This window comes from Petromyzon marinus, chromosome 33, assembly GCF_048934315.1.
Source record: "Petromyzon marinus isolate PM22_M1 ecotype Great Lakes invasive population chromosome 33, UKy_Petmar_22M1.pri1.0, whole genome shotgun sequence".
In the NCBI taxonomy this organism is placed as follows: domain Eukaryota; kingdom Metazoa; phylum Chordata; class Hyperoartia; order Petromyzontiformes; family Petromyzontidae; genus Petromyzon; species Petromyzon marinus.
Window position 1 is genome coordinate 544,703 of NC_133699.1, and position 23,992 is coordinate 568,694.

General features: G+C 50.2%; 1 protein-coding gene across 2 annotated transcripts in view; it reads left to right on the top strand.

Annotated features, from left to right (window-relative positions):
- The first annotated feature begins 785 nt into the window (after nt 1-785).
- Nucleotides 786-23,992, top strand: part of LOC116948270 (protein cornichon homolog 1-like) — a 54,975-nt gene continuing 31,768 nt past the window's right edge. Inside the window, exons 1-3 of one of the 2 annotated variants that reach the window (XM_032964771.2) lie at nt 786-1,644; nt 8,995-9,063; nt 13,436-13,483. In XM_032964771.2, coding sequence (XP_032820662.1) covers nt 1,564-1,644; nt 8,995-9,063; nt 13,436-13,483 — 198 coding nt within the window. In that variant the 5' untranslated portion in view covers nt 786-1,563. The remainder of the gene's footprint in view (nt 1,645-8,994; nt 9,064-13,435; nt 13,484-23,992) is intronic. The other variant, XM_032964773.2, reaches the window with a different exon arrangement.

A 23,992-nucleotide genomic window follows, 5' to 3' on the forward strand; every position in this document is an offset into this window, starting at 1 on the left:
CGGGGTTCCTAGCGCAGTGCGAGACCCGCGGCATCGCTCGCACGCGCACAGAGTGTTATATAAGCCTCCCTACAAAGAAAAAAGATCCCCAGTATAGACATAACGGACTTTTGTGGGCGAGTATTATTAACAAGCATCTGTGAAGGTCGGCACGTTCACACGACTGCCTCTGTCTCCCCAGTGGCGATGTTTACACACCGCACCAGGTTCTCATTTGAGGCTGAGTCGACCTAGGAGAGGCCCAGGACCGGTTCAGACAATCGCTATCACCGGTGTTGGCCTTATTCGGGAATCCAATTCGGGCCGCCGGTTTCGCAACGCAGAGTGCGAGCCACTACAAAAGACAAAGATCCCCCGTATAGCCTTAACAGACTGTTGGCGATGTTTACACACCGCACCAGGTACTCATTTTATCATGGGTCGACTGAGGGGGACGCGCAGGAACAGTTCCGACATCACCCAGCACCGATGTTAACCGTGACCGGGGATCGAACTTCGGGGATCGGGTTCGCAGCGCGGTGCCTTCACCACCACCCCACCGCTCCCCGCAATACGCCGGGAGGCCCCGGCATCGAGAGCCACACGCGCCCACTCTGCTGCTTGTCTGCACCTCCAAGCAACATCCCCCAACACATCCCCTATTACACCCCCACCCAACACCCATACCTACCGCCTTCCAACTCCCTCCCCCTCCAATCTCCCACCCTCCTTGCCTAGCCTCCCCACCTCTCCCCCTCCATTTACCCCACCCTCTGCCCCCAACCTTCCTCTCCCCAAATCGTCCACCCTTCTCCAACCTCCCTCCGCTCTTCCCCTTCAAATCTCCGACCCTCCTTCGCCCCCCACCCCCTAATTTCCCACCTTTCTTCCCCAACCTCCCTCTCCCCGCTGCCCCAATTCGCCCACCCTCTTTGCCCGCCAGCACCTCGCTGCTGCATCGGACCATTCAAGTTTATGCGCTGCCGATGAAGCGAGCGGGCGAGAGAGATGGGAACGGCGCGGTCTATCTGCGAACAACAGTAGCGAGGGCTGCGTGTGACAAGCGGCAGACTTACTCCGCTAACTATAACAACACACAGCGGCTTCTACCCCGGTACAGAAGACACACACAGCAGCAGAGACACACAGCAGACGCACAGAGAGACGAGGCGCATAGAGAGAGGAGACGCCGGGATTATTATCCGCAGCAGTATCTCGTGCAAACATTCGAGGCTCGCAATCCCGACTAGATTGTGCACGCGCCTTCGTCATCATCATCATCATCACCTGCACACACGAGTTGTTACGCATTCGCTCGAGGCACGCCACGTGTGTCTGTTGTCGTGTCGGCTCTGTTATTCGTTGCAGAGCAGTGGCGGTGGAAGTAGCGGGCTGATTTGCAGTGAGTGGCACTGGCTGAGCGAGCAGGAGAACGGCGGGATTACGCGCGCCCATGTATAATATATATACACACGAGTCCACGTGTGTGTCATCTGATGTACACACGTGGCGCCGTACCTAGTGCAGGTGTACAGTTGGTGGTCGCTGAGTGATGAGTCGAAGGAAGTCAGCCACTGCATCACCATGGTCTTCAGTTTTGTCGCCTTCTGCTACATGCTCGCTCTCGTGCTCTGCTCCGCTCTGCTGTTCTTTGCCGTGTGGAGGGTGAGTTGATGTCTATTCCTCTTCCTCTTACACCTGTGTAATCCTCCATCAGCATCATCATCATCAAGATCACTATTCCTCTCCCAGCTAATCACAATTTGATGTTAAACTGTCCGTCCATTATTTATGGTAACTTCACCTGCAATTGCTTTTGACTGCATAGAGCATTTTCCGTTCACATATTAGCGTGTACTATACTCACAGCTATGTCTGTTAAATGTTTCATCTTGTGTCATTTGTGCTATGTTCCAATCTGGAGATAAATGTGACCGAGCCGATTTGCGCTGCAGGGAATTATGAGTTGCAATATTTGAAATGTCTCAGCAAGTGATATATGCAGTTGTCTTGTGCTGATTTTGTTGTTGCTAAGTGTGATGTTGGTGCCTCAAATCACTCTTGCAAATGAGACTCATCCTGGTCTCTTGACTTCTAACCTGGCTAAACAAAATAACCTTGCAACTATTATTGTTATTATTGTTGTATGTAGCCAACCGTGATAATCTTGAGATGCAATTTTGTATAGACGAGCATTTGATCGGTATTTGCATGATGTTGTGAGATTTGTGATTGTGGTGGTATTTTATTGTCACTGAGATGTAGATGATCAGTGGGTAGAATAGAGGGCCGCTCGGTTGTAATGTAATGAGTTGGAGATCCAGCCAGGGTCAACTTATCCTATCAATCAACGTCATTGCCAGCAGCAGCAGCGGCAGCTTTATTGTCAAAATCATCATCAGCAGCAAGATTATGGTCAACGTCGTCATCAACAGGAGCAGCAGGAACATCAGCAGGAGTAACACCACCAACATCATCATGTGCCGCTTATGGAAATCCATCAGTGGTTGTATTATGAGTGAACCGCTCCCTTCCATAAGAACGTGGAATTTCTGCCACCGTCTGAGGGGGGGGGGGGGGGGGGTTGTAGAGGAGTCTGGGGAGGGGGAGATCTCCAACAGAGATGACAAACGAATACTAACGCTCCGATGGGTGCATGTTGGCACCGTGGTGCGCGTGGCTTAATTAGTTCAGACACAACAAATGAGTTCTACAGTAATCTGTGGTGATGATTGACATTTATACTGGGGCAAACATGTAAAACCGACCGGGCTGATTGTGCCACGTGTTCGTGATTGGCGGCTCCAATATAATAACAATTCTACACGGAGGCTCCTAAAGCGACAAGAGAGTGGCGGATTCCAATATATGAATATAGAGCACTCTTATGTGAGATGCGTAAGAGACAACAAGACGCTCTGTCACCACTCATCTTTTTTGCCAAAAAGACGACGTCTCTCTGCTCACACCGAGCACTGAGCAGCGCTCACCGATCTAACCCCGAGCCAGGGGTGTGGAAAGTTCCACCTTCATATGGCCGGTGGCAGGTATGTTTTTCATGAACACGATCACTATGGACTGTGAGTTCTCGACCTTGGAGTAATGATGAGCTGACTCAAATCCCCCTCTGACCTGGATTTTGAACTCTCACGCATTTGACTCCAGTCGAGATGTCTGCCAACTTACAGCAGATTATCTGGTGATGCTGCTACGGAATTGCAGTGGTACACAACCGCAAATTACAACAAAAACTCTCGTCACGAACAATGTGGCCTTTCGGGCAATGGCCCTTCTTCTGAACACATAAACAGAGAGAGCGGGGAGAGAGGTAATACGGGTTATAAACTACACTTAACGCCATGAGGGCCTGAAGAGAATTACATTTAAAATATGTTTTCCGATTACCATTTTATGAATGGGCATAGGAACAGTTACACTAATGTTAGCTAAGGAGTAGCAGACACATGCTCTTGAAGAACGTGTCATTTAAAAATGGAATTCTCCTCAGGCGCCACAGAGTTAACTGCACTCTTCAACCCTTTCTATCTCTCTGGCCTCTGGGTACGTGCTCTGATTAAGGCCCGTGGCCCGAAACGTCAAAGAGTATATATATTAGTTTCAGGCTGTGTATTGACACATAACAGGGGGATGAAGGGCCATTGGAAAGCGCTCAATGGGCAAAATGTCACCTATTGTTATATATCGGTATTTATTTATTTATTTAAATGCAGGCAGTGTGTTTGACAAATCTATATTTAGTTACGTATTTTTATCAGGTAAAGCCCACTGAGCTATGTAGCTCTTTTTCAGAAGCGACCTGGTCTCAAATGATAGCCCAACAGATTGGTATATTACGTGAAAATGTATAGTAGCCAAATACTCTAAACGCGCGTTTCTAAATGTGGAAGGAAAACACGGAGGACCCGGAGAAAAATCCACACGACCACGGGGAGAGAGACGCAAACTCCAAATACACAGCAGGCGTCAGGCTCGGGATCGAACCCGCGACCTCCTGTATACCAGGCGAAGTAGATAACATCTCGGCACGCCACCGTGTCGTGTGTCGAGTTGTGTGATTGGCGCTCGCTCTCACACCGCCGGCGGAGCGACTGTTTCACGACGATGCCGCGAGTTTGGCTTGACCACAGCCCCGGCCCCTCAGCTCTTCATGCTCACTGTCGGATCAGTCGGTGTTGGTTTGGTAGAATTAACCACTTCTCAGCAGCAAGAGACTTATTCACGTCTCAACTGTCAAACAATAACAACACACTGCACACACACACACACAACGTTATGGTGTTACTTCGTCCGCTTGCACAATGACGCGAGCGGTGACGGTGCGCTATGCGTGAGATGGCTGTGAGCGAGGCGTGTTTTGTAAATCGCCCGCTCTGTTGGCCGTGTCAACGACACGCGCCAGGATCACAATCGGACGGTCGTGAGTTGAAACCTCGGCCTTGCCCCTGCGAGCAGGTGATCCCCTCGGGTCGATAAAATAGAGTATGGATCCTTGCAGTCACGAAAGCTTCAAATCTAGAATTGATAACCTCTACGGGGAGGGCTTTCAACTATCTGTTAGAGCTTTCAACAGACAACGGGACAAGAAGTCACAGCTCATCGAGACGCTGACCTTTCTCAAAAGATGCCGCGACCACACAGCTTAAAGGAGGCGACCTGTGCTTGGCTGTCTTCACTCCAACGCTGTCCTCTGGACAGTCCGGTCCCTTCACCTGATGAAGGCCACTTGTGTTGTGGCCGAAACGTCGTGATTTTTGTTATTTTATTTTTTACCTACGTGACTTTACCGAATAGAACCAAAGAGTACGATAAAATAGCTTCAACTTTTGTAAAAAGTCAACGGAAGTTCTTGTTATGATAGGCTGGCCCCCGACATGGGAATGTCGAATTTCCAACCACCAATGGCTTAAGGGACGTCCGTACACAGCTCGTTATGAGGAGAGAGAGAAACGCCGTGAGCTCACCTCACGGCGTGAAAACCTTGCTCCAGGGGATGGGGGACATTGCTACCATCACCGAATCGGACGTTCAAACAACGTTGGCGGTCCACACGGACGCCACACATCACGAGCACGACTTTTGAAAATGGTCGAAAATACCCCCCCCCCCACCTCGTCTAGTACCCGATTCGTGCGGATAAATTGCCTGCAGCGACGGAATAGATGTTGTAGATGTTGCGTGGAGACTTCTTTGGAAGTGGTCGGTGTCGCTGGTCACGTGAATTGAATTCGCGGGCCACGTGAAGTGGAGTCGCGGGCCACGTGAAGTGGAGTCGCGGGCCACGTGAAGTGGCGTCGCGGGCCACGTGAAAGTGAAGTCGCGGGCCACGTGAAAGTGAAGTCGCGGGCCACGTGAAGTGGCGTCGCGGGCCACGTGAAGTGGAGTCGCGGGCCACGTGAAGTGGCGTCGCGGGCCACGTGAAGTGGAGTCCCGGGCCACGTCAAGTGGAGTCGCGGCTCCTGTTTCACTCGCGGGCTGTCGATTCCCCCCCTAATGCCGAGGCACGTCGCATGGCTCAGAGGGTTATACCTCATAAATTAAATGAAACTGAAACGTCGTTAACCCTTGGAAGGGGGACAGCTCTTCACACACAGCCTCGGTGGGGTACCTTCAATCTCCATCACGCTACCCCACCTCACTGCGGTGTCCTTGCACCGATGTCTCCGCGGTGGCTGAGCACTCGAGCGACATTCCGTCAGCAGTCTCGTCCATCGGTCAACGCCTCATCACCCCCTCACCACGACGCACACATCCCCAACCACGCTTCCTTGCATCGTTACCTCCATCGTCTCTAGCAAGTGTTCGCTCCTGTCTCTGCCTCAAGGACCAAGATCCCCCGTGTAGCCTTAACAGACTGTTGGGGCAAGTGCTGTTGGCGAGTAGCACCTATGAAGTCCAGCACAGTACACGAGGGGGTGGGTGGCCAGCACCACGCCCGACTGCCTTTGTCTCCCCAGTGGCGATGTTTACACAACGCACCAGGTACTCATTTGAGGTTGAGTTGACCTAGGGGAGGCCTAGGACCGGTTCAGATAATTATCGTCACTGGCGTTGGCCGTGAGTGGAAATCGAACTCGGACCGCTGGGTTCGTAGCGCAGCGCGCTAACGGTTACACCACCGCTCCTTATATCTGACCATTACACACACACATAGACGTGTTCGGAGTAGCAGGCACGTTGTAACATTCATTTTTCATCATAATCCGCGGTCTATCCGCTGCTGGATTGGCGCTACATTCACATACGAGCGAGGCCGAGCTCGTGGCATAACGTTCACGACGATAATCATCATCTATCATGACGACCCACGGTCTTCTCTGCCGCTGCAGCACGGCGCTCCGTGCTCAGAGAGCTGCGCGAGGAGTGAGGGCTTAACGCGTGGTGAGCATCACGCTTGCTTGGAGTGTGCATCAGCAGCAGCATCACACACCGCTGCACACAGGGCGCGCTCCAGTGCCTCCGAAAGCCGGGCAGCCGGGGCACGACGAGGATGATGAACGGGGGGCGGGGGGCGGTTGACGAGGGGAGTCGGCGAGGGGCAGGGGGGGTGAGAAGGGAGCGGGAGAGGGACCGGTGATGGCTGGGCGCACAGAGGGAGCGGGGGGTAGTGCGGTCCGTGCATTTCCCGTCGTACATTCGTGATGTAAATCCGGAGCAGATGTCTTGGGTGTTAATTAGCCTCGGAGAGGCCGTCTCACACGAAGAGAAATCACCCAACAAATAGGACGATTTATGGATCGTCACGCTTGCAAATTGACAATGCAACGATTTATGTCACTCGAATCGGATTAAACACACACACACATACAAACTCACACGTGCATTCACAGATAGCGCCCCCACCTCATTCGTTATAGATGTTCAGACTATTGGGGTAAGTGCTGTTTGCGAGCACCTATGAAGGAGGGCCGGCATGGCGGACAAGGGGGGTGGTTGGCTTGCACCACACCCGGCCGCCTTTATCTCTCCAGTGCTGTTGATGTTTCACCCATCGTACCAGGTGCTCACAGCTACTCCAGAAGCTCACGTGCGTCTCACTGATCTTAGTGGCTGGAGCCGTGCAGTGGACTTGAACCCCGTCGGCATCCTTGCAGCAGCGCCTTTTGGCTGTCATCGAAGAAAGGCGGTCGTCACTGCATCATCGCGCGCTTTCAGATGCGCTTCTGCGGCCGTCTGGAACGCTCTTCTTTTCCGATATTAGGAAGCCACTGGAGCTATGCACTTTAAAATAATCTAGATTGACAAACTAATTTTTTTAGACCTGCTTTTGTATTTTAGTTTGTTGTCCTTCCCCCGCCCCTGCAATAAGCACAGCTGGCTACCTTCGGTGCGAAATAAGTTCAACATCCACACATACAGGTCGCCGGGTTCGTGTGGCGGTGTGCTAACCACTGCGACACCGCTCTCTCCACACACACACACACACGCAAACACGTGGATGTAGAATCCCTCACAATGAGATATTAATGACTTGACCAAATGCCGACAACCGCAAAAAAAGAACAGAGTGGAGTAATTAATAAGCTAATGATAATGACGAAGGATACAACAGTGATGGATAATTTTACTCGCTCTAATTTAAATGGCTCTTTAATGAGTCTGCTACAAAGGCCTTCGTAGTCTTGTCCTTAATCCACACTGCTCTATAAACACGTATGCTAATATAATTAGCCCGTTCTGATCAGCAAGGTGAAGTATGGTAAAAAAACATCTCCATTATGGACGAGGTTTCAAGTATTGGGGAATTGGGAATGGCTGGAGTATTTGTATACTGTATATGTATATAGCAAACTGTATATATAGTATACTGTATATATAGTATACTGTATATATAGTATAATGTTATCAATGGCCCTTCATAGCACAACGATGTGATATATAGATGTGCTATGAAGAAGAGCCATTGCCCAAAACGTCGCTTATTCATTATGTATTTATGTATTTATAAGGCAGCGTTATTGACGAATGTGTTGAGTCTCAGGACAAGTAGACACACTCGCTTTCAAACAAATAATTAATCACAGGTCATTGTTTGGTTGATTTCTGGCAACTGCCTGATAACGGTGGCTGTAACTAGCAGCGAAACGTCGCACCAATTTGCAAAACGTGTGCGGGATAGCTCTCGAGGCGCTAACGGCGGTGCTGCTGAAGCGCTGAGTAAATTGGCCACGTGGCAACCTTAGGCATCTCTTGGCTAACGCGCCACGAGTCTCCTTCGCCGACCTCGGAACCCTGTCTGACTGGGTCGCCGGCACGTGCCAGAGTCGCCAAGAGCTGCTTCCAAGGCTGTCTTGGAAACTCGCCTCGGTAAAGTGGCCTTTAGCCCCTCCGTATTCTGGCCGTGTACCCTTCCTGCTTGACACACACAGACCGCATTGTCGTTTACGGATTACATGTGGCCACTTTACAAATGTATATTATTGTTATTACCTGATATATGTACACTTGATCCCTCACTTGTGACGTGAAGGTAAATTGGTGAATAATCTTACACCCGGTGCTGTGTAGCACGGTTGGCTATGTACGGTGCGGAAGAAGTTCAACATGCATACATACAAGTGCAAACGATAACTTGCAAACGATAACACCAATAACTTGCAGTGAGTTGTGTTGGTCTCTGGCTTTTAATCCCTTTCGTGCCATGCCCTGCTGCGGTAGAGGCGCAGCCCTGACATTTGTTCGCTCACGCCACTGCTGGCGGAAGGTCCTCCACGAGTCAAGGCAGCCACTACAGAGTGGGCTCAGCGCCCCGACACGCCACCCACTGTCACGACACCTTCGGTGCGCGCGCGCGTGCGTGTGCATCTCGTTTTTATTTTGATATTGACAGAAGTGTTGAAGTTTGGTTTATTCACAGTGTACTGCCAATGCAGTCCATGGTATTCTATTGCGTTGTGTTTCATGTATGCATCTCTCTACTCTTCCTCCTTATCCTCACCCCCTATCTCCTGTCTCTCTCGTCCCAATCCTTTGCTGTCCCACCCTCCTCCCGCGCAGATCGCTGCTTATGATGAGCTTTGGAGAGAGAGCAATGCAGCTTCCGACCCAACTGACTGCATCACCAAGGTAGTCGTCACTGAGTGAACCTTCGGGGACAGGGGGAACGGCTGCCCCCCCCCCACCACCCCCTGTTGCCAACCTGGCAGGATCCTCTTGTCAAAGAGGCGTGAGACTCTGAGAGGCTTTTCTGGGTAAACGAGCGTAATAAGTCACCATGCTAATAATGCGCCCCCCTCTATTATAAACTCCACGAGCCTCCTCGGCTACTCAACACGGGCCCCGTAATCAATACGCGTATAACGGGTCATATTATTGGAGTACTGTAATTTTCCACGCGGCTCCTTGTAACCGCGAAAACAAAATCACGAGAAATTGGAAGCCATTCTGCAAATAATTTTGGGTAAATTTACGGAGGGTAATTGGGAGAATAGGGCCGTGAGTAGTAGGGGGTTTGTGCTGTTGCGGATAATAGGAGTCACGGTTAACAGAGTAAGGAACAAGAGGGGTTCTCCAATGTGTGTTGTGTGCGCGATGTGTGAATGTCTTTGTGTTGACCAAGCCTGTGTGCTGATTGTGCGATTACGAGTGTGGGGAGCGGTAGTGTGGTGGTTAGCGCTACGAACCCCGCGGCCCGAGTTCAATTCCCGCTCACAGCCAACATACGATTATCTGAACCGGGCATCCCCTAGATCGACCCAGCCTTTAATGAACATCAACACTGGGGAGACAAGGGCGTGGTATTTGCCCCCCCCCCCCTCCGCCGTGTGCCGTTCCGGCCTTCATATGTGCTGGCTAACAGCAATTGCCCCAACAGTCTGTGTCAATGGCTCTAAGAGGGAGCTATGTTTCTGCATTTTTAACTTGGGCAGCAGGTGGACAAGAAGGGCAATGTCTATCGGTTTCACTCTCATTGGGACTCCCACCACCACGTTATAGAGCTTCTGCTGCTGCCACGTGTGCCTCTGTGGGCTTATGTAGCTAGCTCCCCCCATACACTGGAGACTGGGCACAGCCGAAGTCAGAGTGGAGGACCGAGCCTGTAGTAGTCACAATTACATCTTTCGTGCGGCCCCCGACAAGACGCAACGAGTGAACACACCACGATCATCGTCATCGCCATCGTGTTGCTGTCAAACCCACAACGGTTTCAAATGCGTGGCGGACCTCACACTGGTGATGTCTTACCGGCGAAGTGCCTCCCTCCCCTCGGAAATGCGTGAAGAACGCTGCATCACGCAGTCCCTCAGTGTTTGTGAAGGGGTGGGGGACTACAGCGGGGGGTGGGGGAGTCTGAGGGGTGGGGGGAGTCTGAGGGGTGGGGGGAGTCTGAGGGGTGGGGGGAGTCTGAGGGGTGGGGGGAGTCTGAGGGGTGGGGGGAGTCTGAGGGGTGGGGGGAGTCTGAGGGGTGGGGGGAGTCTGACGGGTGGGGGGAGTCTGAGGGGTGGGGGGAGTCTGAGGGGTGGGGGGAGTCTGAGGGGTGGGGGGAGTCTGAGGGGGGGGGGGAGTCTGAGTGGTGGGGGGAGTCTGAGGGTTGGGGGGAGTCTGAGGGGTGGGGGGAGTCTGAGGGGTGGGGGGAGTCTGAGGGGTGGGGGGAGTCTGAGGGGTGGGGGAGTCTGAGGGGTGGGGGGAGTCTGAGGGGTGGGGGAAGTCTGAGGGGTGGGGGGAGTCTGAGGGGGGAGGGGAGTCTGAGGGGTGGGGGGAGTCTGAGGGGTGGGGGGAGTCTGAGGGGTGGGGGGAGTCTGAGGGGTGGGGGGAGTCTGAGGGGTGGGGGGAGTCTGAGGGGTGGGGGGAGTCTGAGTGGTGGGGGGAGTCTGAGGGTTGGGGGGAGTCTGAGGGGTGGGGGGAGTCTGAGGGGTGGGGGGAGTCTGAGTGGTGGGGGGCCCATGGGACATTGCCAAGTTGGAGGCGTTCGATGTCTTCTTTAACCTCCATTAGCTCCTTTCCAGCTCAGTGCCTCAATAAAAAATACTCCGCAGCCCTGATCCGGCGCGTTTTTCGCAGAGACACACAATTTCGCGAAACGTTTCTGTTTTATTGTGCGGTGTTTTGTAAATGGCAGCGCCTTGTGCGGAGGCCTTCATCGAGCAGTGGAATGACCATGGCTGCTCAAGATAATTTAGAACCCCAGAAGGCAGAATTCAGTGGAAGTCTTTAAGACTCAAGGAGACAAATGAAGGCGCATGTAGAACTCTTCTGGTTCAATATAAATGCTCAAAATTAGTTTGAACCCCCGTATACTGAGCCACCAGACAGATGCCTCTTAATCGCTCAACATTTGTTCAGAAAGCTTAAACTTATTTGCATTCAGTGGAGTGTTGTTGTTTAGGGTTCTTCAATAATAACAATGATAAACGGAGCATTGTTCATCACTCGTATGCGTCGCGTTTATTACAAAAAGCAAAACAATAAGAACAATAGGATAGGAACAGCACGATTGGGTGTAAAGGCGCAAGATGTAAATCCATACAAAGGCAACATATATAGATATACTGAGAATTGCAGCAACTGTCCTAAGCTAACCCATGAGGCTGGCATCTTATTTATTTTTTTACAGACCAACAAAACGCTCCGTCAAAACCCAGCATGCATTGTGCTTATCGATCTGCTGGCGAAATTATGTAACGCTTTTTGTACGTGCAACCTGGCACTGGATGTGAGGCTGCCCTCAAATATAAAATCGGAACACGTGGGTATTGTTAAGCAATATATTTTGTGTATGATTCGTAATAGATGTTTTGGGTTAGGCTGCGTAATGATTTTATCAAATCTGTATCACTGAGAACCTTAAACCACCCAACACAACCAAACAAATTGTGAGAAAAAAAAATCTCAATAATACCTTGGCCTTGAAAAGAAAAATATCTATGATAGGTGACGTTTCGGGCAATGCCCGTTCAATGGCCCATCTTTATAGTCCTGTACATGTCATTCTGACTTCCTGCATCCTGTCCTGATAGTTTAACCCATTTTCAAGTCTGACGTCGAATCTATTTTTTCTCAAGTCGGCTATGAGGATTGTTCAGCGACTTATAAGTGAACTGCTGAAACAATAGTACAGTAATTGGCACGGTGTTAAACGCTTGTAGACGCGTCGATTAAAATGTTTGGCTGTGTCAGGTGGTGGAGGGTTCTTAACGTCACAGATTTGGTCAGATCATGACGTGGCCTTCCCCAAAAATCAATGACGAACTGTAACAACGGAGCTAACCTAAAGGACTCGGGCCTATCCAGCCCGTTGAATCTTCACGAGCGCCATCAGACGGAGGGGACGTTGGGTCGTGCGCTGATCCGCAGAGTGACCGCAATTGATTATTTTATTTTACGTGGATTTCTGTTCGAGATCAAGTTTATTTGTTTAACCAGGTGAGAGCAAAAGACACCGGGACGATTCTCATTTGCAAGAGTGACCTGGATCGCCGATCGGACCAAAGTATAAACAAAATAAAATAAAGCCATGAACGCACGTTTTTAACAGCCACAGATGAAGGCGAACGTGTTTCGTCATAACTGTGCGTGGGTCTTGGAGTCAGCTCCAAGGTCAGCCGACCTTGAGAACCGCCAGCCACGTCTTCACGTGGCCCTGACCTAAGTTGGTGGAACTCAAAATTTTTATTCGGGGTGACCTCACTAACCTTGGTGAAGAGGCTGCGTGAGGAGTTTGATTCCCAGCGAAGACCGCCCAGGCGAAGGTCGTCAATTTTAAGCGAATTAAACATCTGAGGGACAGGTTTCTTGATGAGGAACCAGCAGTGCAGCGTAAGGTCGTCTCGGTTGTGCTGCTGTGTCGGTCTCTATTGCGTGTTGGGGTCGTTACGCCTGTTGTTGTTCGCCACAATGTCTGACGTTTTGCACTGCGTTTTGGGGGCTTCCGTCAGGAATTGAAGTATAGTTGATTGATTTTCATTCAACGAGTGTGAAAATTCACGTTGTATTTGGGTTTTTGTGTGTGATATGTGATGGCGTGTTTCATGATACAGTATTTGTGAAGAGATCATTATTATTTTGTTGGTTCATGAACGCGTCTCTCAAAACGGCACGATTTTCACTCAATTTATGTGAAAACAAAGTGCGAAATTAACTCTATAAACACGTCAACATTTTTCAATCTTCTCTGATAAAGGGCCATTTTCAAGGGCCTTGCATATCGTATATCAATTATTTCATTCAACAGGCAGTGATGATTACTCAGTTACTTTCAATATGTTGTTATACTGACCCCCTCCCCCCCAATCCCATGGGAATGAGGAATTTCCATCACCGTTCTCAGGGACCATCAACAGAGACGACCCCGCGATTCGCTTTCCATTCCACAGGAGAAAATTTTAAAAAGTGACCCATCAGAAGACAAACGAAGTGAAGTTTAACTCTGTCGGGCGATGCCCGCACTGCTGCGAGTGGCTCGCAGAGTTTGGTTGACCGTGGCTCTTTATTTTCGCAGCTGGAGCGCGAGAGGAAGATTGAAAAGCTCTGCCGAATGCTGATGAAGGTACGTCCGTCATCGCGATCGACTGGGGGAGGGGGGGTGTGCAGGGCCGGCCAAGCGGTAGCGCGTTTAGCCGCTCGTTGCGTAACATCCTGGGAGCGGCATTTGTTGAACAAGGCCGACTATGCTGATGCCACCGAGAAGGTGGAAACCAAGTTGTCGTACTTAGATGTTGTTTCATGTCCACTGGATCCTGAAAACCTAGGGGCTGGTGGACTCAGACATTGTGTTATTCATGTGGGGGACGCAGCCAGGAGTTCTGCTTAAGGGTGTCTAATGTTACTTATCATTATTGCATTTTTAAATAAAAACTTTACTACGTCGTTTTACAGACTAAGAAAAAAACGTATTCTGGATTATACTCACGTATAGCGTTTTTTCAGCTTCACGTTCACTTAATATGCATTTTTACGGAGTTAAAATTAATGTAATAAATAAATATGATTTAGTAGTAAACAATGCACATGCAGATCGCAAGAGAATTGTTTGGAAAATGTTGAATACATTTTTTTGTTATGCGTGACGATCAGCAGCGGGGAATGTGTTGGTGTCACGGTGGCTATGACCGTGGCTGCCCCTAATCCAGCATTGAGGGTTGGTGGATTACACTGAAATGTTGTGAAACTCTTCCCGCAGCCGTCAAGGTTTCCATACCCTAGCTTGCCATGAGAATGCGGTAGAGCAAGTGTGAACTAATCTCCATCTGCTCCATCTGTATAGGATCGAGCGTTGCCCCTCAATGGGTTGGGTTTCCTCCAGGGATAGTCATGCCCCGAGCTACGTCTCCCCCTTTTACGTCGCTTCGCAAATCCGTCGCCACTTTATTAATAACACCACGACTTGATTAGCGTCACCTCAACCCACAACTACGTCGCGGAGAGCATCGCCGTCCCTCCTCTCTCTCTCGCTATCTGTCACCTCTCTCAGCCTCTACCACCACCACCCACTACTACCCTGTACATCGCTTCTTTGATTGACGTCGTTTCGATATTCGTCGTCGCACGTAAGCCGGGGTGTTACTGCACTCCGGTTTCTTCCCATGTGTATAACCATTCATTAATTCGGATTTTTGTTATCGATTTAAAATTATTGTTGTCTTATTATAATTGGGGTAGACAGATGGCATATCTACACCGCCACTTTCAATAACCACACTCTTTATCTTAACCACTATCATCTAATGTACAATTGTATAATTGTTGTAAAGTGCCTTGGAATCAGGCTTTATATAAATGTATATAAAATAATATAAGATATAGCAGCTTTAACTGCAGTCATTGTGACTTGCCATACATTTCAATGGGCGCCATGGTGGCCAGATGTTCTCTACCTCGCCGAGTTGACAGGAGGTCGTTGCTTCGATTCCGACTCTGACGCCTGCTGCATATTTGGAGTTTGCGTGTCTCTCTCCACATTTAGAATTAACGTCACGCGTTTAGAGTATTTGGCTGCTGCTATAAATGTCCACGTGATGAGCCACTTTGTTGAGCTATCATTTGTGGCCAGGTCGCTTCTGAAGAAGAGCTACATAGCTCAGTGGGCTTTACCTGGTAACATATTAAATAGCTTAGTTTAGAATGACTAGCGTGGTCGCAGTGAATTCCCGCGAGGAGGCATCTCCACCAAGCTGTGCTGGCCATCGTGGTGAAGTATGGTCAAAAACCCCTCAGGACTTTCATAAAACCACGCCCCCCCCCCCCCATTCCTAATAGCTTGAGATTGATGATACCGACACCCACATATTACACATTCAGTGATTAAAAGCGTCCATTATGGCTGCTGGGATTTAGAGTTTATATCAATTCATACTTTCCCACAATTTCCAAGAATTAAACAAGTAGGCAGAAATGTTGCACTATTTGGTTGGAATGCGTTTCATCGATCGACCCAATGGGTCTTATTCAAGACGAAATGTTTCCCCCAGTGGCAATTGTCTGGTAGACCAAGCAACCTTGGATCACGTTTCACTTCATTGCATCTCATTAGCTGGCAACTAACTCGCGGCCTCATAAACCAATGTCGCTCATTCTAATCAGTCTTCGCAGGCTGAGAATATGTCTTTGACCTTTCACTGTGAATGGACTCGCATATTTGTCACTTTAAGCAACACGCACAACGCGTGGCACCTCCTCACGCTCGCAGATCGTCGCGTCACGCAGCGGGAGTTAAAGGTCACGACGCGTTGATGCTCTGAAAACAAACAGACCCGAAATTGAAACGCTTATCTCGTCAGGTCTACTGCCCATTATCAAAAGAGCTCGTTCATTGCCCCCACAGTGAGTGGGCACGCATGCCCTGGGCGTGCCCTCAGGGTCTGTTCCGCCGCTTGATGACATTTTGCGACTTGAATGCGCGCACTGAGAGCGATCGAGCTGCGCCTCGCCGTGACGCTGCCACATTACAGAGGGCGCCGGAAGCATCTCACAGCGGTGACCTCGGGGTCTGTCTAAGGGTCACGGCAATCGCCACCAACGGTCGCAACGCCTTGGGGCCTTGCGCACAGCGCTCAAAGTGAGACGCCAAAGGAGAGCGCGTGGAGGGCTCGCGCCAATGGACGCGGGTGGGGGGACAGATCTGCTTGGGGATCTCCTTCTCTATGAAGCTGCGTTACGCGGGGAGGCTCCACACCCCGGGGAGTTGCCTGCACGCCGCTCAGGAGAGTTCTGGGCGTTACACGGCCAATCACGCGCGGTGTCACAGTGGACGGAATTGCAAGGTCACGCCGCCTAAGGCAGCTGGGTTCATTACTCTTATAATGATAAAAATAATAATACAAAAACAATCATATCGATGATGCCTCTTCTTGGTTCTCCGATGAGTTTTTTTTCCGGGGTTGACCGCGCGCTGCTCGGCACGGTGGCTGCGACCTTTTCGCTCCTCGTTGCTTCCGAATTGTTCGGCTCATACGAGAGGTTCATACGAGAACCTGGGAGCGGAACGTCAGACATCGCCTGCCGAACAACAAACGCGCGGTTCAACCTGAAAACGCATCGGAGAGCCACGCAGCACAACCACGGAAACCCACGCAGCACAACAACAACAACAACAACGACGACGTCTTGCGTGCATCTTCTTATAATTGGCCCGTGACGAAACGAACGCCTCGGCAACACAGCGAAGGGTTCAGGAGGCAATGGCAGGGAGCGAGCGGTCGGTCGCGCGCGCGCAGCCAATCCCACCGTGCGTCACAAGGGGATAACACTCACAGCTCCGCACAAATGGATTTATGAAACCCACTTGCTGTATCGTCATGCCCTGGCCACCTCGCAGCCCAGCGTCACCCGCGAGCTCTGGGTTGTAAACTTGCGCCGCAATGTCCGGCTGCGGCAGAGGGGACTTGCGGTTTAAGAACGATTCCTTCTTGGGCATCCGTGAACACTGCCGGGTGTGGATGTGTCTCTGTTGACAATGCGTGCACACGGGCGACTGCGTGAGATGGTAGCCAGGCCAGGCCTGGTGGGTGCGATTGCCGTTATTATGCGGGGACACGAAGCAGAGCAAAATGCACGACAAGATGATAACATCGCCAAAAATACGCGTTAGAGAGGCAAGCAAAGGATAATAAAATAAAACAAGACACACTCACAAGCGCACAGGACACAGATCTCCCAAATAGCTGTTGGGGAAATTGCTGTTCGCGGCATGGCAAACGAGCGGGTGGGTGACCAACATCCATGCCCAGCCACCTTCGTCTTCCCAATGTTTACACACTGTACCAGATACTCATTTATGGCTGAGTATACTGAGGGGAGGCCCAGGTCCGGTTAAGATGTTCATCAGCGAGTCAGTGTGTTCGTAGCAGAGTGCGCTAACCACTGCACTACCGGTCCCCACGATATATATACACACACACCACTAAACAGGCTGTTGGGGCAAGTGCTGTTAGCGATCACCTATTAAGGCCGGCACAGCACACGAGCGGGTGGGTGGCCAAGACCACGCCCGGCCGCTTTTGCCTCCCGAATGGCGATGTTTAAACACCGCACCACGTACGGGAATCGAACTCGGGTAGGCGGCTTTGTAGCGCAGCGCGCTAACCGCTACAACACACAACACACACGTACGCCCATGAGCGCACACGATTGTTACTATACGGCTCGAACCAAGCAACAAACGGGGGCCATCTCGGTTCACTTTACTTCGGCATGAGCAATTGCGCTGTGCCTCGGTGTGCCGCTGCGAGTCACCGCCACACGCCCGCCAGCGTGGGGGTGGCGAAACAGAGAGGGCCGTGAGCCTCGCTGCTGGGTGTCAACGTGGCCGCGGTGCTTGCGGGTACCGATGAAGATGGGGAGGAGGGGGGCTATTTTTGTTTTGTGCCCGCGGATGAGACGTCCGTGTGTATGGAATGTGGCGCAACGTTGTGCTCCGTGGTGCCCGCGTCAGCCTCCCTGCGGATGGAATGCCCTCGGCTGGCGCATACGGCCGGAGCGTGCTGGGGTTGGCGACCGAGGGGGTTGCGAGTTCAAATCACGGCGGTCGAGGGGGTTGAATCGGGGCCACCGACCCCTCTGACGCCGGTTAAATGAATCATCGTCACCCTCGTCGTCATCATCGTCGTGAACATCCACGGCCATTCTCTATCCGCTGTTGGACGAAAGCCTCCCTCCCCGAGTCATCGTGGTCTCTCGCAGTGCAGAATCGATCTCACGCCTGCTCCATCTCCCTGCGGCGGGCGTCCCTGGCAGGCGCACTACCTCCGTCGTGACCATTGCCGATCATTGTCACTCCGAGCGAGTCGAGACGATGTCTACAACTTGCGTTTGTTCTCTAGTCCACGTGGTCCCCTTCCTGTGTCTCAGTGTAATTCCCGACGTGCGTCTCTTCTAAACGCACTGCAGCACGCAGTGTTAACGCTTTTGTTACATTTTCTTTACAATCTCCTTATGTCTGATCCACGTCGCAGCGAGTGCTGTGCACTTCTCTAGGCTCACTGCTACGTTGCTTTTCGTTTTCAAGTTAGGGGGGCACTCTTCCTTCCTGCTCGTATACTCCTCCTCATGCCATCACACGCCGTGGCGAAGAGGCGCCACGGTGGCTAGGAGATGTCAACTACCTCGCCTGGTATGCAGGGGCGCGTGGGTTCCATCCAGACCCTGATGCCTGCTGCTGTATATTTGAAGTTTGCGTGTCTCTCTCTCTCTCCTCGTGGTCGTGTGGATTTCTCTCCGGGTCTTCCGGTTTTCCCCTCACACAATTAGAATCCACAACGCGTTTAAGTATTTTGGTTGCTATAAATTTCCACGTCATAAACCACTTCGTTTAACTATCATTTGTGACCAGATCGCTTTTGAACAAAAGCCATATAGCTCAGGGGGCATTACCTGGTAGAATAAAACTTAGTATTTGTTTCTCTCTCGGAGTTAAAGCAACGTGAAGGAAGCTCTCTGGCAGTGGCCGATCGCACGCTCGACCTCCCCTCGACCTCCCCCGACCTCCCCTCGACCTCCACCCGACCTCCCCCGACCTCCCCCGACCTCCCCCCGACCTCCCCCCGACCTCCCCCGACCTCCCCCCGACCTCCCCCGACCTCCTCTCGACCTCCCCCCGACCTCCCCCCGACCTCCCCCGACCTCCCCCCGACCTCCCCCGACCTCCCCCCGACCTCCCCCGACCTCCCCCCGACCTCCCCCGAACTCCCCCCGACCTCCCCCCGACCTCCACCCGACCTCCCCCGACCTCCCCCGACCTCCCCCCGACCTCCCCCCGACCTCCCCTCTGGTCGCGCACGCAGTGCAGCAGCAGCCGCAGTCGCCCGTCAGCCGCCACCCCCGGGCCTCTCAACTCCGTCGGTCGCGCGCGAGTCGTCTCGAGAGAGCGAGCGTGGCGTGCAATGTGAAGGGGTTGAGGATCGCCGAGGTGGATTCACATCACCCGAAAGCCATCCACGTCGCTCTTTCACTCGTTTGACCGACGTCGAAGTGTAGCCCCCCGCACATTTAACAACCGAACACTTTGTTGGATTACGTCAACCGGGACACGACGCGGCCGGTTCGTAAATCGCCTCCGATATTTTTCGCCTCGCGTCAGTGTTATGCGACAGCGCTGTCTTAGGCGACCCGATCAGAGGGCGACTTTCACCGTCTCAGATTAGTTTTGAAATAAATGAATAATTAAATTATCCCCACCGCTGTGAGCGTTATTAAATTTGTTGCGCGCGCAAAACCTAATTTATATAAATATAATTTCCTGCCTAGCCAAGATCGTCTCGGAACAGGGGTTAGTAGCCGAATAAATGTGTCTCGAGAGAGAGAGATGTCTTCATGCTCTGTCCACTGCTGAATGAGAGCTATCCCTGAAGAAGGTGACAGCAAACGGAGACCCATCTCACCGCGTTCGTAAATAGCACTTCCGTTGGCCACTCGAGTTATGCGTGCCGCTATACATCATTCTTATCATTAGTGTTAATAAAACGACGTTTCAGGCCCCTTCCCTAGAACATAGAGTGGGCTTACTTCATGGTCGGATAATAACATGTACAGTTTAAGAAAAATGGATTTCTGTTTTTCCGCAAAATGTTTTAGTACATCGGCCTATCGGCTCTCCAAACCAATTTTAAGCTAGCAGCATTTGTTTAACAATGATATTAATTTAAAATTACAACGCACACAATATTCGCTCGCTCTCCAAGAGAGAGAATAACTACTGGGTCTCGTATGCAGAGTGGGGCGCATTCAACTACTGTATGAACATTTTTATTTAATTTTACCAGGTAAGACCCACTGAGCTATGTAGCTCTTTTTCATATGCGACCTGGCCACAAATGATAGCTCAACGAACTGGCGTGTGTGGACATTTATAGCAGCCAAATACTCAAAACGCGTGTTTTCTAAACGTGGAGAAAAAAAACCGGAAGACTTGGAGAGAAATCCATGGGACCACAGAGAGAGAGAGAGACACGGAAACAGCAAACAGACAGGCGTCAGGCTCTGGATCGAGCCCACGACCTCCTCTGCATACCAGGCGAGGGAACTGACGTCTCACCACCACGGCACCACGCTGCTGGTGCTGGTGGTGAGATGCTGCTCTACTGCTGCCAGGTGTCGTGGATTGCACTGTGGGTGCGCCTGAGAAATCTGGGACATTCTTAATAAACTTTACAAAAACCGTTGTTTATTATTTTTTCTCCCGTTTAGAGTAGTAGTAGACGATATCGCGTACAAACAAGCCCCTTTAAAGCCAAAACGATACGCCTAAACTCATTGACATTAAAAGTAAAACGGATCAATGATATTGCAAAATTACATTGTGGGACGTGTGACACGATGCATATTATTATTGTGCGCGATGAGCCGTCCCCTGCGTTAAACTGTGCATATTGCAATAATTTGCATAGAGGTGTGAACGGGTGTGTTCATTGTGCAAACGCATCACGCATCGCTGCACAGAATTATGGATAAAAACACGTATTAGCATAACGCCGTTCTCAATCTGCATACGTACAATAATACAGATTTTTTTTGTTTGCCATCAACCTGTCGGGTTTTAATATTCTGGCTCTCATCAGTAGACACTACTGTACGCATTTACTGTACAGTGTGACCCAAAAGTCAGGACACAGGTTTGTTTAATTTATCTAACACTGGCATTAAAATAATTTAATTGTTTATTCTTTAAGTTAATATTTAATCTATTATTAATATATATTCTTTGAGTCTTTCGGTAAAGTCACGTAGATAAAAAAATAAAATAAAAATAAAATACAAAATAATAAAAATATCACGACGTTTTGATTGCTACACAAGCAGTCGTCATCAGGAGAAAACAGAGGGGGAAAGCTGTTGATGCAGGCTGTTATAAAGGTTTGAAATGGGTGTAGCCCAAAGGACATAAACGAAGTGGGCGGGGCTTGTTATGTTAATGTTAAAAATTACATGTCAATGTAAGGTCGGAGAGCTACCTCCACGACGAGGGCTTGGAGGTGGCCATTGTATTGTCAGAGATTAGCATATCAATGTAAGATCGCAGAGCCGCCGCCACATCGAGGACACGAGCAACGGCGCCTGTGTTAGTGTGAACCTGTTAATGTAAAATCAGAGAGTCGAAAATAACTGCTAACATCGGAAGGTAGGATGGAAACATCACAGTGAGTTATGACTTAAACTGGTTAATAACGTCCTTCCAATGATTGCTCAATTTGTACCCATCTTCTCGGTTGAAATTGTGTCTGTGTCTATATATTTGCATGGCTTCATGAACGCATCTTTGTTGATAGCCAGTGGGTTTGCAGAGTACCTTCGTCTTGGAGAAATCAATTTCGTGTGAGCCCACCGCTTTAAAACAATGATCAGCTATGGCTGAGGTATTGGTCCTACCGTGTTTTAGATATGTCTTATGTTCACGAACCCGGTTTGAGACATGTCGCTTAGTTTCCCCAATGTAGCTGCTGCCACAGACACAGCTTGGTTTGTAGACGCCGGGGTATTGCATGTCAGGGATCACATCGTTCACAGATGGAATCAGATCACGAGTTTTATGTATTTTGTTAAATCGAACCTGAATCTTGTGTTTGCTCATGATTTTGGAGATATTTTTGGTGATCCCTGCTATGTATGGCAAGGTGATGATTTTGATTGGGTCTTCAGATGGTTATTTCGCAACGGTTGGGGTGATAGCTTTACGGATTGTGTAGTCTGTATATCTATTCATCTTGAGGGCTTGGTGTACGTGTTCCAGTTCACTGGCTAGGTAGTAATGGTCAGAAATACAACGAGTTCTATGGTGTCGAGTTTTGATGAGGGAATTCTTCTGGGATGGATGGTGGTGGGAGTCAGGTTTTAGGTAGGCATCCGTACGGGTGGCTTTCCTGTAGACAGTGTGTCCCATTATTCTTCCTGTAAAGGGTCAACTCAAATCTTGACCAAGAGGCCTGAATGAATGAAGGCCAAACAATTGATGGATGTTCAGAGTCCTACATTAATTAAAAAAGATAATTCAAGAGTGAATTAATGTTCATGGAAATCAGTTTGAACATTTGCTAAAATAAATTAAACAACCCAATGTGATTTCAATAAATAAATATAATAACCATGTTCTGACATTTGGGCCACCCTATATATAAAATGTTCGGGTTTTTTGGACATCAGCCAATCAGGTTTTAATATTCTGAGTCTCATCAGTAGACCGACTTAGACGTGGTGGTGACCTATCCACCAAGCGCTATCCAGGCTCAACTCTGCTTAGATTCCGAGAGCTGCCGAGGTCGGGTGCATTCCGGGTGATTTGGCCAAAGGCTTCAACAACTACCGTGGTGCACGCAGTCTGTGCAAGCCCTTGCAGTGTACGTGAGATGGGTTAAGGAATTAGAGAATCTTGGTGCAGGGAATGAAACGGGCTCCCTGTCTAATGTCCCTCCCTTCTTCGTAGCCTGGCGCACTTGGGCCTCTCTGACGCAGCTGCACCGCCTGCACACTCGATGCGCTGCACCACTCTCTTTACAGACGAGTTGAATGTTGATAACACTGTACTAATATTATTGGCCCCCGGAAATATTAAGATCCGAGTTGATCCCTGGCCCAGACGTGAACTCGTGTGGCATTGTGAACGCGAGTTGAGTGGTCTCAGTGTCATCTGTTGCGACATTTTCAAAATACATTACCCTACATTACATGTCTATTGCAAATCCACGATTATTATTACTATGCTCATACATTCAGCAGGGCATTATACGCAAGTTTATGAGCCGCAGGCAAACAGAAACTCCTTATTTCGGCAAAATTTGCGAGAGTATAGCTTCACGCATATGAACGGGAGTTGTGTAACAATCTCTAATGAGGGTTGTGTGTGCGTGTGTCTGTCACCTCCACCTGCACCTCAGTCCCTGCGTGGGTTGACACCTCTGAGCTCTACACATGCCACGGGTGAACTTTAAAACAGCGGAGAGCATTCATAAATGAGCTGCGCACTTACTTTTGTTGTTGTTGTTGCCACTGAAGATTAATTAGTGCTGTCATCGTTATTATTATAATTATTGTTATTCATCCCTCCGGGCGAACGCACCCGGATTAATCCCGACGTTGTGTTTGTCTCGTAGCAACCGGGCAGGTGGCTCCAGCAGCAGCGCGAGCGGCTTCACATCGTGACGGAATGTGACGGGTTTCAAGTCCTGTAGCCGGGGGTTGACTCAGCCTATCATCCATCCTGGGTCGGTAAAATGACTACCACTTTCCAGAGGAAGCCAACAGTGTCTTATGGATAAACTCGTCCCATGATAGGAATGTAGAAAGGGCACCACGGGCTGTAAACGGGGAAACGAACACCGCCTCATTGGCGCAAGGAATCCGAGTGGCTTTGGCGAAACCGTCATTCTTGCCGGTGTGACGCTGGGACACATGCTCGCTCCAAGTTGCGGGAGCTTCTTCCTCGAATCGAATTCGATTCAGCGCCACGTTATTTGGCAGCTTCTGCGAGAAGTGACCAGAAGAAGCTGCCCAGCCAGGAGGTGGAACTAAAAAGTCACGGACACCGTGGCGAACACTGCGTGGTGCATCCCGAAAACGCCCCAGAGAGTTG